Below are 18,115 nucleotides of genomic sequence, written 5' to 3' on the forward strand. Positions count from 1 at the left end.
CAAAGTCACCCCAAAATCAGTCCTAAAACTCCCTGAAGTTACCCCAATATCAGCCCAAAATTTGTCCCGGAATTGCCCCAAATTATCCCCAAGTTACCCCGAAGTCATCCTGAAATTATCCCCGAAATTGGTCTTAAATTCGGCCCAAAGTTACCCCAAAATTAGCCCAAAGTCACCCCAAAATCAGCCCTAAAACATCCTGAAGTTGTCCCAAAATCAGCCTCAAATTATCCCCAAAATCACCCCAAGATTATCCTGGAGTTGCACAAAATTATCCCGAAGTTACCCCAAAGTCATCCTGAAATTATCCCAAAAATCGGTCTTAAATTCAGCCCAAAATCAGCCCAAAGTCACCCCAAAATCAGCCCTGAAACAGTCTAAAGTTACCCCAAAATCAGCCCGAAGTTATGCCCAAAATGATCTCAAAATCAGCCCTAAAACAGCCTAAAGTTACCCCAAAATCAGCCCTAAATTATCCCGAAGTTATCGCAAAGTCACCCTGAAATTATCCCAAAAATCGCTCTCAAATTCAGCCCAAAGTCACCCAAAAATCATCTCTGAAACACTTTAAAGTTACCCTAAAATCATCCCTAAAATCACCCCAAAATCACCCCAAAATTTGTCCCGGAGTTGCCCAAAATTATCCCGAAGTTACCCCAAAGTCAACCTGAAATTATCCCAAAATTGGTCTTAAACTCAGCGCAAAGTCAGCTTAAAATAGCCTAAAATTACCCCAAAATCAGCCCAAAGTTATGCCCAAAATGATCTCAAAATCAGCCCTAAAACAGTCTAAAGTTACCCCAAAATCAGCCCAAAGTCACCCCAAAATCAGCCCTAAAACAGTCTAAAGTTACCCCAAAATCAGCCCAAAGTCACCCCAAAATCAGCCCTAAAACAGTCTAAAGTTACCCCAAAATCAGCCCAAAATTATCCCGAAGTTACCCCAAAGTCACCCTGAAATTATCCCCAAAATCGCTCTCAAATTCAGCCCAAAGTCACCCCAAAATCATCTCTGAAACACCTTAAAGTTACCCCAAAATCATCCCTAAAATCACCCCAAAATCAGCCTCAAATTATCCCCAAAATCACCCCAAAATTATAGCCCAAAGTCACCCCAAAAGCAGCCCTAAAACACCCTGAAGTTACCCCAAAATCACCCCAAAATCAGCCCAAAGTCACCCCAAAGTTATCCCCAAAATCAGCCCTAAAACACCCTGAAGTTACCCCAAAATCAGCCAAAATTATCCTGGAGTTATCCCAAAGTCACCCTGAAATTATCCCAAAAATCGCTCTCAAATTCGGCACAAAGTCAGCCCAAAGTCACCCCAAAATCAGCCCTAAAACAGTCTAAAGTTACCCCAAAATCAGCCCGGAGTTATCCCCAAAATCACCCCAAAATCAGCCCAAAGTTAGCTCCAAAATGATCCCAAAATCAGCCCAAAGTCACCCCAAAATCAGCCCTAAAACACCCTGAAGTTACCCCAAAATCAGCCCAAAGTTATCCCCAAAATCAGCCCAAAGTCACCCCAAAATCAGCCCAAAGTCACCCCAAAATCAGCCACAAATTATCCCCAAAATCAGCCCAAAGTTATCCCCAAAATCAGCCTTAAAATAGCCTGAAGTTACCCCAAAATCAGCCCAAAGTCACCCCAAAATCAGCCTTAAAATGGCCTAAAGTTACCCCAAAATCAGCCCCAAATTATCCCCAAAATGATCCCAAAATCAGCCCTAAAACAGTCTAAAGTTACCCTAAAATCAGCCCAAAATTATCCCGAAGTTATCCCAAAGTCATCCTGAAATTATCCCCGAAATCGGTCTCAAATTCGGCACAAAGTCAGCTTAAAATCGGCCTTAAAATAGCCAAAAATTACCCCAAAATCAGCCTCAAATTATCCCCAAAATCACCCCAAAATCAGCCCAAAGTTACCCCAAAATCAGTCCAAAATTTGTCCCAGAGTTGCGCAAAATTTTCCCGAAGTTATCGCAAAGTCACCCTGAAATTATCCCAAAAATCGCTCTCAATCTCAGCCCAAAGTTACCCCAAAATTAGACCAAAGTCACCCCAAAATCAGCCCTAAAACACCATGAAGTTACCCCAAAATCAGCCTCAAATTATCCCCAAAATCAGCCCAAAGTCACCCCAAAGTCAGCCCTAAACAGTCTAAAGTTACCCCAAAATCATCCCTAAAACACCCCAAAATCACCCCAAAATCAGCCCAAAATTTGTCCTGGAGTTGCCCAAAATTATCCCGAAGTTATCGCAAAGTCACCCTAAAATTATCCCAAAAATCGCTCTCAATTTCGGCCCAAAATCAGCCCAAAGTCACCCCAAAACAGTCTAAAGTTACCCCAAAATCACCTTTGAAACACTCTGGAGTCACCCCAAAATCAGCCCCAAATTATCCCCAAAATCATCCCCAAAATCACCTCTAAAACACCCGAAATGTCCCCAAAGTCCCCAAATCCCCCAAATGTCCCCAAATCCCCCAATGTCCCAAATTCCCCAAATGTCCCCAAATCCCCCAAAATATCCCAAATCTCCTCAACGTCCCCAAATCCCTCAAAATATCCCAAATCCCTCAAAGTCCCCGAATCCCCCAAATGTCCCCAAATCCCCCAATTGTCCCCAAATTCCCCAAATGTCCCCAAATATCCCAAATCCCCCAAATGTCCCCAAATATCCCAAATGTCCCCAAATCCCCCAATGTCCCCAAATCCCCCAAAATATCCCAAATCCCCCAAATGTCCCCAAATCCCCCAAATGTCCCCAAATATCCCAAATCCCCTCAATGTCCCAAATCCCCCAAAGTCCCCAAATCCCCCAAATGTCCCCAAATGTCCCAAATCCCCCAAATGTCCCCAACCCCCCAAATTCCCCAGATGTCCCCAAATCCCCTCAATGTCCCCAATGTCCCCAAATGTCCCCCAATCCCCCAAATGTTCCCAATCCCCTCAATGTCCCAAATCCTCTCAATGTCCCCAATCCCCCAAATGTCCCCAAATCCCCCAAATGTCCCCAAATGTCCCCAAACCCCCCAAATGTCCCCAAATGTCCCCAAATCCCCCAAATGTCCCAAATCCCCTCAATGTCCCCAAATCCCCAAGTGTCCCCAAATACCCCAATTGTCCCCAAATACCCCAATTATCCCAAATGTCCCCAAATCCCACAAATGTCCCAAATCCCCTCCATGTCCCAAATGTCCCCAAATCCCCCCAATCACCCAAATTCCCCAAATGTCCCCAAATTCCTCAAATGCTCCAAATGCCCCAAATGTCCCCAAATCCCCCAAAGTCCCCAAATCCCTCAAAGTCCCCAAATCCCCTCAATGTCCCAAATGTCCCCAATGTCCCCAAATCCCCCCAACCCCCCAAATGTCCCCAATTTCCTCAAATCCCCCAAAATGTCCCCAAATCCCCTCAATGCCCCCAAATGTCTCAAATCCCCCAAAATGTCCCCAAATCCCCAAATGTCCCCAAACGCCCCAAATCCCCCAAAATGTCCCCAAATCCCCCAAATGTCCCCAAATGTCCCCAAATCCCCCAAATGTCCCCAATGTCCCCAAATGTCCCCAATGTCCCCAAATGTCCCCAATGTCCCCAATGTCCCCAAATACCCCCAAGACCCCCCAATCACCCAAATGTCCCCAAATCCCCCAAATGTCCCAAATTCCCCAAATCCCCCCAAATGTCCCCAAATCCCCCAAATGTCCCAAATCCCCTCAATGTCCTCAAATCCCCCAAATGTCCCCAAATCCCCCAAATATCCCAAATACCCCAAAATGTCCCCAATCCCCTCAATGTCCCCAATGTCCCCAAATGTCCCAAATCCCCCAATTGTCCTCAAATCCCCCAAAATGTCCCCAAACCCCCCAAATGTCCCAAATCCCCTCAATGTCCCCAATGTCCCCAAATCCCCCAAATATCCCAAATTCCCCAAATATCCCAAAGTCCCCAAATCCCCCAAATGTCCCCAATGTCCCCAAATCCCCTCAATGTCCCCAATGTCCCCAAATGTCCAAAATGTCCCAAATGTCCCCAAATACCCCAAATCCCCCAAATGTCCCCAATCCCCCAAATGTCCCCAATGTCCCCAATGTCCCCAATCTCCTCAATGTCCCCAATCTCCTCAATGTCCCCAAATCCCCCAAATGTCCCCAAATTCCCCAAACGTACCCAAATCCCCCCAAATATCCCAAATCCCCTCAATTGTCCCCAAATCCCTCAAAGTCCCCAAATCCCCTCAATGTCCCAAATTCCCTAAAGACCCCAAATCCCCCAATATTCCCAATGTCCCCAAATCCCCCAAATGTCCCCAAATCCCCTCAATGTCCCAAATGTCCCCAAATCCCCCAAAATGTCCCCAAATCCCCCAAAATGTCCCCAAATGTCTCAAATCCCCTCAAAGTCCCCAAATCCCCCAATTGTCTTCAAATATCCCAAATGTCCCCAAATGTCCCCCAAATATCCCAAATGTCCCCAATCCCCTCAATGTCCCCAAATCCCCCAAATCTCCCCAAATCTCCCCAATCCCCTCAACGTCCCAAATGTCCCCAAATGACCAAAATGTCCCCAAATCCCCCAAATGTCCCAAATTCCCAAAATATCCCAAATGTCCCCAAATGTCCCCAATCCCCTCAATGTCCCAACTGTCCCCAAATCCCCCCAATCACCCAAATGTCCCCAAATCCCCCAAATGTCCCCAAACACCAAATGTCCCAAAACCCCTCAATGTCCCCAAATCCCCTCAACGTCCCAAATCCCCCAAATGTCCCCTAAATCCCCCAAATGCCCCCAAATCCCTCAAAGTCCCCAAATCCCTCAAATGTCCCCAATGTCCCCAAACCCCCCAAATGTCCCAAATGTCCCCAAATGTCCCCAAATCCCCCAAATGTCCCAAATCCCCCAATTGTCCCAAATGTCCCCAAATCCCCCAAATCCCCCTAATCACCCAAATTCCCCAAATGTCCCCAAATCACCCAAATGTCCCCAAATCCCCCAAAATGTCCCAAATGTCCCCAAATCCCTCAAATGTCCCCAAATCCCCTCCATGTCCCAAATGTCTCCAAACCCCCCAAATGTCCCCAATGTCCCCAAATGTCCCCAAATCCTCCAAATGTCCCCAATGTCCCCAATGTCCCCAAATGTCCCCAATGTCCCAAATCCCCCAAAATGTCCCCAATATCCCAAATTCCCCAATTATCCCAAATCCCCTCAATGTCCCCAAATCCCCCAAATGTCCCCAATCCCCTCAATGTCCCAAATGTCCCAAATGTCCCCAAATGTCCCAAATGTCCCCAATGTCCCCAATGTCCCCAATGTCCCCAATCCTCCAGAATGTCCTCAAATCCCCAAATGTCCCCAAATCCCCCAAATCCCCCTAATCACCCAAATTCCCCAAATGTCCCCAAATTCCTCAAATGCTCCAAACCCCCCAAATGTCCCCAATGTCCCCAAATGTCCCAAAATGTCCCCAAATCCCCCCAAATGTCCCCAAAAGGTGTCCCGGACCTGCCCTGTCCCCGTGGTGGCTCCTCCCGCGCTTGGCCTTGGTGGCCTTGGTGTCCTTGGTGTCCTTGGTGTCCTTGGTGGCTTTTGTCCCCGTGGTGGCCCCGGTGGCTTTTGTCCCCGTGGTGTCCTTGGTGGCCCCGGTGGCCTTTGTCCCCTTGGTCCCTTTGGTGTCCCGGGCGTCGCCGTCGGCCTCGTCCTCGCTGGAGCTGTGCTTGGATTTGGGGGCTGAGAGACGAAAAGGGACAAAATCCACCCAAAAATCCCAAAAATCCAGCTCAAAAAACCCAAAATCCCAAAAATCCAGCCCAAAATCCACCCAAATCCAGCTCAAAATCCCACTAATCCAGTCCCAAATCCCACTAATCCAGCCCAAAAAACCCCAAAATCCTCTAAATCCAGCCCAAAATCCCAGAAATCCAGCCCAAAATTCCACAAATTTACCCCAAAATCCCACAGATCCAGCCCCAAATCCAGCCCAAAATCCACCCAAAAATGCACCCAAAATCCCAAATATTCACCCCATAAAACCCCAAATCCTCTAAATCCAGCTCAAAATCCCATAAATCCACCCCAAAAAACCTCAAATCCTCTAAATCCAGCCCCAAATCCCACTAATCCAGCCCAAAAACCCCCCAAATCCTCTAAATCCAGCCCAAAATCCCAAAAATCCAGCCCAAAAATCCCAAAATCCTCAAAATCCAGCCCAAAATCCCAAATATCCACCCCAAAAAACCCAAAATCCTCTAAATCCAGCCCAAAATCCCAAATATCCACCCCAAAAAACCCAAAATCCTCTAAATCCAGCCAAAATCCAAATATCCACCCCAAAAAACCCCCAAATCCTCTAAATCCAGCCAAAATCCCAGAAATCCAGCCCAAAATCCCAAATATTCACCCCATAAAACCCCAAATCTTCTAAATCCAGCCCAAAATCCCACCAATCCATCCCAAAATTCCACAAATTTACCCAAAAAACCCCAAAATCCTCTAAATCCAGGTCAAAATCCCACTAACCCAGCCCAAAATCCCAAATATTCACCCAAAAAACCCCCAAAATCCTCTAAATCCAGCCCAAAATCCCACTAATCAGCCCAAAATCCCAAATATCCACCCCAAAAAACCTCAAATCCTCTAAATCCAGCCCAAAATCCCAAATATCCACCCCAAAAAACCCAAATCCTCTAAATCCAGCCCAAAATCCCAAATATCCACCCGAAAAACCCCCAAATCCTCTAAATCCATGTCAAAATCCCAAATATCCACCCCAAAAAACCCAAATCCTCTAAATCCAGATCAAAATCCCAAAAATCCAGCCCAAAACCCCCCAAATCCTCTAAATCCAGCCCAAAATCCCATAAATCCAGCCCAAAAAACCCAAAATCCTCTAAATCCAGCCCAAAATCCTAAAAATCCACCCCAAAAACCCCAAAATCCTCTAAATCCAGCTCAAAATCCCAAAAATCCACCCAAAATCCCAAATATTCACCCCATAAAACCCCAAATCCTCTAAATCCAACCCAAAATCCCACTAATCCAGCCCAAAATCCCAAATATTCACCCAAAAAACCCCCAAAATCCTCTAAATCCAGCCCAAAATCCCAAAAATTCACCCCAAAATCCCACTAACCCAGCCCAAAATCCCAAAAATCCAGCCCAAAAAACCCCAAATCCTCTAAATCCAGTCCCAAATCCCACTAATCCAGCCCAAAATCCCACTAATCCAGCCAAAAAAACCCCAAAATCCTCTAAATCCAGCTCAAAATCCCAAAAATCCACCCAAAATCCCAAATATTCACCCCAAAAAACCCCAAAATCCAGCCCAAAATTCCACTAACCCAGCCCAAAATCCACCCAAATCCAGCCCAAAATTCCACAAATTTACCCCAAAATCCCACAGATCCAGACCAAAATCCACCCAAAAATGCACCCAAAATCCCAAATATTCACCCCAAAAAACCCAAAATCCTCTAAATCCAGCCCAAAATCCCCCAAATCCACCTCAAAAAACCCCAAATCCACCCAAATCCAATCCCCAAATTCCCCCAAAATCCCCCTTTCCCCCCCAAAATCCCCATTTTTCCCTTCCCAAACCCCCTTTTTTCCCTGTTTTTACCCCAAAATCTCTATTTTTCTCTCTTCAAAAACCCGTTTTTTCCCGTTTTTGCCCAAAATCCCCATTTTCCATCCAAACCCCATTTTTCCCTCAAAATCCCCATTTTTCACCCCCCAAATCCCATTTTTTCACCATTTTTCCTCAAAATCCCCATTTTTTCTCCCCAAATCATGGGATTTTTCCCTGTTTTTGCCCAAAATCCTCATTTTTCCCTCCCCAAACCCCATTTTTCCCCGTTTTCCCCCCAAAATCCCAATTTTCCCTCCCCAAATCCCCGTTTTCTGCCACTTTTTGCCCCAAAATCCCAATTTCTCCCCCGAAAACCCCTTTCCCCCCCATTTGTCCCCCAAAATCCCAATTTTTCTCCCCCAAACCCCCTTTTTTCCCTGTTTTTACCCCAAAAATCCCCATTTTTCGCTCCCCAAACCCCATTTTCCTCCCGTTTTCCCCCAAAATCCCCGTTTTTCCCCCATTTTTGCCCAAAATCCCAATTTCTCCCCCCAAAACCTCTTTTCCCCCCATTTTTCCCCAAAATCCCAATTCCCCCCCCCCAAACCCCCATTTTTTTTGCCCAAAATCCCCATTTTTCCCTCCCCAAACCCCATTTTCCTCCCGTTTTTCCCCCAAACCCCCATTTTTCCCCAAATCCCAATTTCCCCCCCCAAACCCCCTTTTTTCCCTGATTTTACCCCAAAAATCCCCATTTTCCCTCCCCAACCCCCTTTTTTTCCATTTTCTCCCCCCCAAACCCCATTTTTCCCTTCCCAAACCCCATTCTTGCCCAAAATCCCCATTTTTTCCTCCCCAAATCCCCATTTTTTGCCCCTTTTTGCCCCAAATCCCAATTTCTCCCCCGAAAACCCGTTTTCCCCCATTTTTGCCCAAAACCCCCATCTTTTTCCCTGTTTTTCCCCCAAAAATCCCCATTTTCCCCTCCCCAAACCCCCTTTTTTGCCCAAAATCCCCATTTTTCCCTCCCCAAACCCCATTTTCCTCCCGTTTCTCCCCCAAATCCCCGTTTTTCCCATTTTTGCCCAAATTCCCGGTTTTTTGCCCCAAACTGACCGTGGCCGTGGCCGTGGGCGCCGCCGTGCCGCACCAGAACCCCATTTTCCTCCGTTTTTCCCCCAAAATCCCCGTTTTTCCCCATTTTCCTCCCGTTTTTCCCCCCAAAATCCCCGTTTTTCCCCATTTTTTCCTGTTTTTCCCCCCAAATCCCCATTTTTCCCTGTTTTTACCCCAAAAATCCCCATTTTTCCCTTCCCAAACCCCCTTTTTTCCCATTTTCCCCCCAAAATCCCCATTTTTCCCTCCCCAAACCCCCTTTTTTCCCATTTTTTTGCCCCAAATCCCCATTTTTCCCTCCCAAACCCCATTTTCCTCCCGTTTTTCCCCATTTTTGCCCAAATTCCCGTTTTTTTTGCCCAAAATCCTCATTTTTCCCTCCCCAAACCCCATTTTTCCCCTCCAGTTTTTCCCCCTAAACCCCCATTTTCCCCCCAAAAATCCCCATTTTTCCCTCCCCAAATCCCCCTTTTTTCCCATTTTTGCCCCAAATCCCCATTTTCCCCCCCCAAATCCCCGTTTTTCGCCCCTTTTTGCCCAAATCCCCCATCTTTTTCCCCATTTTACCCCAAAATCCCCATTTTCCACCCCAAAATCCCCATTTTCCCCTCCCCAAACCCCATTTTTTTGCCCAAAATCCCAATTTTTCCCCCCAACCCCCTTTTTCCCCTGTTTTTACCCCAATAATCCCCATTTTTCCCCCCCAAACCCCCATTTTTTTTTCCAAAATCCCCGTTTTTCCCCCATTTTCCCCAAAATCCCAATTTTTCCCCCCAAACCCCCATTTTTTGCCCAAAAAAATCCCCATTTTTCCCTCCCCAAACCCCATTTTTCCCCCCAAATCCCCATTTTTTTTGCCCAAAATCCCCAATTTTCCTCCCCAAACCCCATTTTCCTCCCGTTTTTCCCCGTTTTTGCCCAAAATCCCGTTTTTTCGCCCCAAACTGACCGTGGCCGTGGCCGTGGCCGCCGTGCCGCACCAGAACCCCATTTTCCTCCCGTTTTTCCCCCCAAATCCCCATTTTTTTGCCCAAAATCCCCATTTTTCCCTCCCCAAACCCCATTTTCCTCCCGTTTTTCCCATTTTTGCCCAAATTCCCGTTTTTTCGCCCCGAACTGACCGTGGCCGTGGCCGTGGCCGCCGCCGTGCCGCACCAGAACCCCATTTTTTGCCCGTTTTTCCCCCCAAAATCCCCGTTTTTCCCCATTTTTTTGCCCGTTTCTCCCCCAAATCCCCGTTTTTCCCCGTTTTTTCCCATTTTTGCCCAAAATCCCGGTTTTTTGCCCCAAACTGACCGTGTCCGTGGCCGTGGCCGTGCCGCACCAGCAGCTCCACGGTCAGGAACGCCACGATCCCCGCCAGGACCCACAGCCCCACCCACAGCGCCGCGCCTGCCGGGAGAAACGGGGCAAAAACGGGGAGAATCGGGAAAAACGGGGAAAATGGCATAAAATGGTGAAAAAACAGCAAAAAACGGGCAAAAAATGGCATAAAATGGTACAGGATCGGTAAAAAACGGCAAAAGATCGGCAAAAAATGGCATAAAATGGCACAGAATCGGTAAAAAACAGGCAAAAAACGGGAAAAAAATGGCACCAAAATAGATAGAAATGGCAACTAAATGGAAAAATATGGCAAAAAATTGACAGAAATGACACAAAATGGCAAAAAATGCCAAAAAATGGGACAGAAATGGCATTAAATGGCACCAAAATGGACAAAAAAGGCATCAAAATGGCTCAAAATGAGCAAAAACGGCACCAAATGGACAGTAATGGCACCAAAGTGGCAAAAAATGGCAAAAAATGGGCAAAAATGGCACCAAAATGGCACCAAAATGGACAGAAATGGCAAAAAATTGACAGAAACGGCAAAAAACGGGCATAAATGGCACCAAAATGGCAAAAAATGTCAAAAAATGGACGAAAATGGCACCAAAATGGCAAAAAATGGGCAAAAAATGCACCAAAATGGCAAAAAATGGGCAAAAAATGCACCAAAATGGCAAAAAATGGACAAAAAAAGGCACCAACATGGCATTAAATGGCACCAAATTGACAGAAATGGCACCAAAGTGGCAACAAAATGGCACCACCATGGACAGAAATGGCAAAAAATTGACAGAAATGGCAACAAAATGGCCAAAAATGCCAAAAAATGGCCAAAAATGGCACCAAAATGGAAAAAATGCCAAAAATGGGACAGAAATGGCATTAAATGGCACCAAAATGGACAAAAAAGGCATCAAAATGGCTCAAAATGGGCAAAAACGGCACCAAATTGACAGAAATGGCAGCAAAGTGGCAAAAAATGGAAAAAATTGGCAAAAATGGCACCAACATGGACAGAAATGGCAAAAAATTGACAGAAATGGCAACAAAATGGCCAAAAATGCGAAAAAATGGACGAAAATGGCACCAAAATGGAAAGAAATGGCAAAAATGACTCAAAATGGGCACAAATAACACCAAAATGGGCAAAAATGGCATCAAAATGGCTCAAAATGGGCAAAACTGGGACCAATTGACAGAAATTGCACCAAAGTGGCAAAAAATGGGCAAAAATGGCACCAAAATGGACAGAAATGGCAAAAAATGGACAGAAATGACAACAAATGGCAAAAAAATGGACAAAAATGGCACCAAAATGGCACTGAATCAGCAAAAAATGGCAAAAAATGGCATTAAATGGCACCAAAATGGACAGAAATGGGCAAAAATGGAGAGAAATGGCACCAAAATGGCACCACCATGGACAGAAATGGCAAAAAATTGACAGAAATGGCAACAAAATGGCAAAAAATGCAAAAAATGGGCAAAAAATGGCACCAAAATGGACAGAAATGGCACCAAAATGGCACCAAAATGGACAGAAATGGCAAAAAATTGACAGAAATGGCAACAAAATGGCAAAAAATGGACAAAAATGGCACCAAAACAGACAGAAATGGCAAAAAATGACTCAAATTGGGCAAAAATGGCAAAAAATTGACAGAAATGGCAACAAAATGGCAAAAAATGGGCAAAAATGGCACCAAAATGGACAGAAATGGCACCAAAATGGACAGAAATGGCAAAAAATTGACAGAAATGGCAAAAAATGACACAAAAGGGGCAAAAATGGCACCAAAATGGAGAGAAATGGCACCAAAATCGACAGAAATGGCAAAAAATTGACAGAAATGGCAAAAAAAATGGCAAAAAATGGAGGAAAATGGCACCGAAAGGGAAAGAAATGGCAAAAAATTGACAGAAATGGCACCAAAATGGCAAAAAATGTCAAAAAATGGACGAAAATGGCACCAAAATGGCAAAAAATGGGCAAAAAAAGGCACCAAAACGGACAGAAAACGCAAAAAATGACTCAAAATGGGCAAAAATGGCGCCAAAGCGGCAAAAAATGGCAAAAAATGGAGGAAAATAGCACCAAAACGGAAAGAAATGGCATCAAAATGGCAAAAAATTGGCAAAAAATGGCATCAAAATGGGCAAAAATGGCACCAAATTGACAGAAATGGCACCAAAGCGGCAAAAAATGGCAAAAAAATGGGCAAAAATGGCACCAAATTGGATAAAAATGGCAAAAAAATGACAGAAATGACAACAAAGTGGCAAAAATGGCACTAAAATGGCAAAAAATGGCGCAAAAATGACAAAAATGGCACCAAAATGGACAGAAATGGCCCAAAAAGGCACCAAATGGGCCCAAAATAGGCAAAAATGGCACCAAAAAGGACAGAAATGGCAAAAAATGGCTTAAAATGGGCAAAAATGGCACCAAAATGGACAGAAATGGCACCAAGGTGGCAGAAAATGGCAAAAAATGGGCAAAAATGGCACCAAAATGGGCAAAAATGGGATCAATTGACAGAAATGGCACCAAAGTGGCAAAAATTGTATTAAAATGGCAAAAAATGGCGCAAAAATGACAAAAATGGCACCAAAATGGACAGAAATGGACAGAAATGGCTCAAAATGGGCAAAAATGGCACCAAAAGAGACCAAAATGGGCAAAAATGGCAGCAAAAAGACCCAAAATGGACAGAAATTGCACCAAAGTGGCAGAAATGGCCTCAAAATGGCCCAAAATGGCACCAAAAAGGCCCAAATAGGCAAAAAATGGCACCAAAATAGGCAGAAATGGCACCAAAATGGTTCAAAATGTCCCTAAATTCGCATCGAAATGGCAAAAATGGCACCAAAAATAGGAAAAAAGGGGCTTAAAATGGACAGAAATGGCCCCAAAATGATCAAAAAGGCTCCAAATGTCCCAAAATGGCACCAAACGGCCCCAAAATGACCCAAAAATGGCACTAAAATTGCAGAAAAATGGCTCAAAATGCACCAAAATGGCACCAAACAGCCCCAAAATGGCCCCAAATGGGCCCAAAAATGTCCCCAAAATGTCCAAAAATGACCCCAAAGTGTCCCCAGATGTCCCCAAAGTGTCCCCAAATGTCCCCAAGTGTCCCCAGGTGTCCCCAAGTGTCCCCAGGCTCTCACCGTGCCCGTGGTGGGAGTGGCCGTGGCCCTCGTGGTGATCGTGGGGAGCTGTGGGGGCAAAAACTGTCCCAAAATTGTCCCCAAATTGTCCCAAAATCGTCCCCAAGGTGTCCCAGTGTCCCCAAAATGTCCCCAACCCCCTTAAAACCGCCCCAAATCCCACCAAAATCAGCCCAAATCTCCCCAAAATAACCCCAAAGTGTCCCCAAATCCCCCCAAAGTGTCCCCAAGGTGTCCCAGTGTCCCCAAATGTCCCTAAAGCCCCAAAAACCACCCCAAACCCCCCAAAAATGTCACAAAATGACCCAAAAATGTCCCCAAATGACCCAAAATTGTCCAAAAGTGCACCAAAAATGTCACAAAATGACCCCAAAGCGTCCCCAAATCCCCCCAAAGTGTCCCCAAAGTGTCCCTAAAGTCCCTAAAACCTCCCCAAACCCGCCAAAAATGTCCCAAAATGACCCCAAAAATGACATCAAGTGACCCCAAAATGTCCCCAAAATGTCCCCAAAGTGTCCCCAAGTGTCCCCAGGCTCTCACCGTGCCCGTGGTGGGAGTGGCCGTGGCCCTCGTGGTGATCGTGGGGAGCTGTGGGGGCAAAAACTGTCCCCAAATTGTCCCAAATTGTCCCAAACTGCCCCAAAATCATCCCCAAGGCGTCCCAGTGTCCCCAAAATGTCCCAAACACCCTTCAAACCACCCCAAATCCCACCAAAATCAGCCCAAATCTCCCCAAAATGACCAAAAAGTGTCCCAAAATGACCCCAAAGTGTCCCCAAGGTGTCCCAGTGTCCCCAAAATGTCTCTAAAGCCCCTAAAACCACCCCAAACCCCCCAAAAATGTCCCAAAATGACCCAAAAATGTCCCAAAATGACCCAAAATTGTCCACAAGTGCAACAAAAATGTCACAAAATGACACCAAAGTGTCCCCAAATCCCCCCAAAGTGTCCCCAAGGTGTCCCAGTGTCCCCAAAATGTCCCTAAAGTCCCTAAAACCACCCCAAACCCCCCAAAAATGTCCCAAAATGTCCCAAAAATGTCCCCAAACGACTCAAAATTGTCCCCAAGTGCACCAAAAATGTCCCAAAATGACCCAAAAATGCCATCAAGTGTCACCAAAATGTCCCCAAAAGACCCCAAAGTGTCCCCAAGGTGTCCCAGTGTCCCCAAAGTGTCCCTAAAGCCCATAAAACCACCCCAAACCCCCCAAAAATGTCCCAAAATGACCCAAAAATGTCCCCAAATGACCCAAAAATGACATCAAGTGACCCAAAAATGTCCCAAAATGACCCAAAAATGCCATCAAGTGTCACCAAAATGTCCCCAAAAGACCCCAAAGTGTCCCAAGGTGTCCCAGTGTCCCCAAAGTGTCCCTAAAGCCCCTAAAACCACCCCAAACCCCCCCAAAAATGTCCCAAAATGACCCAAAAATGTCCCAAAATGACCCAAAATTGTCCCCAAGTGCACAAAAATGTCACAAAATGACACCAAAGTGTCCCCAAATCGCCCCAAAGTGTCCCCAAACCCCCCCAAAGTGTCCCCAAGGTGTCCCTAAAGCCCCTAAAACCACCCCAAAGCCCCCAAAAATGACCCAAAATGACCCAAAAATGTCCCCAAGTGGCCCCAAATGACCCAAAATGCCATCAAGTGCCCCCAAAATGTCCCCAAAATGTCCCCAAAGTGTCCCCAAGTGTCCCCAGGCTCTCACCGTGCCCGTGGTGGGAGTGGCCGTGGCCCTCGTGGTGATCGTGGGGAGCTGTGGGGGCAAAAACTGTCCCCAAATTGTCCCCAAATTGTCCCAAACTGCCCCAAAATCGTCCCCAAGGTGTCCCAGTGTCCCTAAAATGTCCCCAACCCCCTTAAAACCGCCCCAAATCCCACCAAAATCAGCCCAAATACCCCCAAAAATAACCCCAAAGTGTCCCCAAATCCCTCCAAAGTGTCACCAAAGTGTCCCAAAATCCCTAAAACCACCCGAAATGCCCCAAAAATGTCCCAAAATGACCCAAAAATGTCCCCAAATGACCCAAAAATGTCCCAAAATGACCCAAAATTGTCCACAAGTGCACCAAAAATATCACAAAATTACACCAAAGTGTCCCCAAATCCCCCCAAAGTGTCCCCAAGTGTCCCCAAAGTGTCCCTAAAGCCCCTAAAACCACCCCAAACCCTCAAAAAATGACCCAAAAATGGCATCAAGTGTCCCCAAAATGTCCCAAAATGACACCAAAGTGTCCCCAAATCCCCCCAAAGTGTCCCCAAAGTGTCCCAGTGTCCCCAAAGTGTCCCTAAAGCCCCTAAAACCACCCCAAACCCCCAAAAATGTCACAAAATGACCCAAAAATGACATCAAGTGACCCCAAAATGTCCCCAAGTGTCCCCAAGTGTCCCCAGGCTCTCACCGTGCCCGTGCTGGGAGTGGCCGTGGCCCTCGTGGTGATCGTGGGGAGCTGTGGGGGCAAAAACTGTCCCCAAATTGTCCCCAAATTGTCCCAAACTGCCCCAAAATCGTCTCCAAGGTGTCCCAGTGTCCCCAAAATGTCCCCAACCCCTTAAAACCGCCCCAAATCCCACCAAAATTGCCCCAAATTCCCCCAAATAACCCCAAAGTGTCCCCAAATCCCCCCAAAGTGTCCCCAAGGTGTCCCAGTGTCACCAAAGTGTCCCTAAAGCCCCTAAAACCACCCCAAACCCCCCCAAAATGTCCCAAAACGTCCCAAAAATGTCCCAAAATGACCCAAAATTGTCCACAAGTGCACCAAAAATGTCCCAAAATGACACCAAAGTGTCCCCAAATCCCCTCAAAGTGTCCCCAAGGTGTCCCAGTGTCCCCAAAGTGTCCCTAAAGCCCCTAAAACCACCCCAAACCCCCCAAAAAATGACCCAAAAATGCCATCAAGTGTCCCCAAAATGTCCCAAAATGACCCAAAAATGCCATCAAATGTCCCCAAAATGTCCCCAAATGTCCCCAAATCACCCCAAAGTGTCCCCAAGGTGTCCCAGTGTCCCCAAAGTGTCCCTAAAGCCCCTAAAACCACCCCAAACCCCCCAAAAATGTCCCAAAATGACCCAAAAATGCCATCAAGTGACCCAAAAATGTCCCCAAATGTCCCCAAAATGCCATCAAGTGTCCCCAAATGTCCCCAAAATGTCCCAGTGTCCCCAAAGTGTCCCTAAAGCCCCTAAAACCACCCCAAACCCCCAAAAATGTCCCAAAAATGACATCAAGTGACCCAAAATGTCCCAAAATGACCCCAAAATGCCATCAAGTGTCCCCAAAGTGTCCCCAAGGTGTCCCAGTGTCCCCAAAGTGTCCCCAAAGCCCCTAAAACCACCCCAAACCCCCCAAAATGTCCCTAAATGACCCAAAAATGTCCCCAAATGACCCAAAAGTGGCCCCAAATGACCCAAAATTGTCCACAAGTGCACCAAAAATGTCACAAAATGACACCAAAGTGTCCCCAACTCCCCCCAAAGTGTCCCCAAGGTGTCCCCGTGTCCCCAAAGTGTCCCTAAAGCCCCTAAAACCACCCCAAACCCCTCCAAAAATGTCACAAAATGACCCAAAAATGTCCCCAAATGACCCAAAAGTGTCCCAAATGTCCCCAAAATGTCCCAAAATGTCCCCAAAGTGTCCCCAAGTGTCCCCAGGCTCTCACCGTGCCCGTGGTGGGAGTGGCCGTGGCCCTCGTGGTGATCGTGGGGAGCTGTGGGGGCAAAAACTGTCCCAAAATTGTCCCCAAATTGTCCCAAAATCGTCTCCAAGGTGTCCCAGTGTCCCCAAAATGTCCCCAACCCCCTTAAAACCGCCCCAAATCCCACCAAAATCAGCCCAAATACCCCCAAAAATAACCCCAAAGTGTCCCCAAATCCCTCCAAAGTGTCACCAAAGTGTCCCAAAATCCCTAAAACCACCCGAAATGCCCCAAAAATGTCCCAAAATGCCCCAAAAATGTCCCCAAATGACCCAAAAATGTCCCCAAATGACCCAAAAATGTCCACAAGTGCACCAAAAATGTCACAAAATGACCCCAAAGTGTCCCCAAATCCCCCCAAATTGTCCCCAAGGTGTCCCAGTGTCCCCAAAGTGTCCCTAAAGCCCCTAAAACCACCCCAAACCCCCCAAAAATGTCCCAAAATGACCCAAAAATGCCATCAAGTGTCGCCAAAATGTCCCAAAAGGTCCCCAAAGTGTCCCCAAGGTGTCCCAGTGTCCCCAAAGTGTCCCCAAAGCCCCTAAAACCACCCCAAACCCCCCCAAATGTCCCTAAATGACCCAAAAATGTCCCCAAATGACCCAAAAATGTCCCCAAATGACCCAAAAGTGTCCCCAAATGCCCCAAAATTGTCCACAAGTGCACCAAAAATGTCACAAAATGGCCCCAAAGTGTCCCCAAATGTCCCCAAAGTGTCCCCAAGGTGTCCCAGTGTCCCCAAAGTGTCCCTAAAGCCCCTAAAACCACCCAACCCCCCCAAAAATGGCCCAAAATGACCCAAAAATGTCCCCAGACGACCCAAAAATGCCCCAAAGTGTCCCCAAACCCCCCCAAAGTGTCCCCAAGGTGTCCCAGTGTCCCCAAAGTGTCCCTAAAGCCCCTAAAACCACCCCAGACCCCCCAAAAATGTCCCAAAATGACCCAAAAATGTCCCCAAATGACCCAAAAATGTTCCAAAATGACCCAAAATTGTCCACAAGTGCACCAAAAATGTCACAAAATGACACCAAAGTGTCCCCAAATCCCCCCAAAGTGTCCCCAAGTGTCCCCAAAGTGTCCCTAAAGACCCTAAAACCACCCCAAACCCCCCCAAAAATGACCCAAAATGACCCAAAATTGCCATCAAGTGACCCAAAAATGTCCCAAAATGACCCCAAAATGCCATCAAGTGTCCCCAAAATGTCCCTAAAGTCCCTAAAACTACCCCAA

General features: G+C 46.6%; 1 protein-coding gene across 9 annotated transcripts in view; it reads right to left on the reverse strand.

Annotated features, from left to right (window-relative positions):
- SLC39A7 (solute carrier family 39 member 7) overlaps nt 1–18,115 on the reverse strand; it is a 49,770-nt gene that overhangs the window by 13,995 nt on the left and 17,660 nt on the right. For 2 of the 9 annotated variants that reach the window (XM_072921205.1, XM_072921204.1), the window contains exons 5-13: nt 16,850–16,897; nt 15,593–15,655; nt 14,899–14,946; nt 13,730–13,777; nt 13,190–13,237; nt 9,999–10,078; nt 8,687–8,708; nt 5,655–5,733; nt 5,509–5,618 (exon numbers count right to left, since the gene is read on the reverse strand). In XM_072921205.1, the coding sequence (XP_072777306.1) occupies nt 5,509–5,618; nt 5,655–5,733; nt 8,687–8,708; nt 9,999–10,078; nt 13,190–13,237; nt 13,730–13,777; nt 14,899–14,946; nt 15,593–15,655; nt 16,850–16,897 (546 nt within the window). Of the gene's footprint in view, nt 1–5,508; nt 5,619–5,654; nt 5,734–8,686; nt 8,709–9,982; nt 10,079–13,189; nt 13,238–13,729; nt 13,778–14,898; nt 14,947–15,592; nt 15,656–16,849; nt 16,898–18,115 lie in introns of all 9 variants that reach the window. The other 7 variants (XM_072921210.1, XM_072921209.1, XM_072921206.1 and 4 more) reach the window with 6 other exon arrangements.

The sequence above is a fragment of the Taeniopygia guttata genome, chromosome 35 (assembly GCF_048771995.1).
Source record: "Taeniopygia guttata chromosome 35, bTaeGut7.mat, whole genome shotgun sequence".
Classification (NCBI taxonomy): domain Eukaryota; kingdom Metazoa; phylum Chordata; class Aves; order Passeriformes; family Estrildidae; genus Taeniopygia; species Taeniopygia guttata.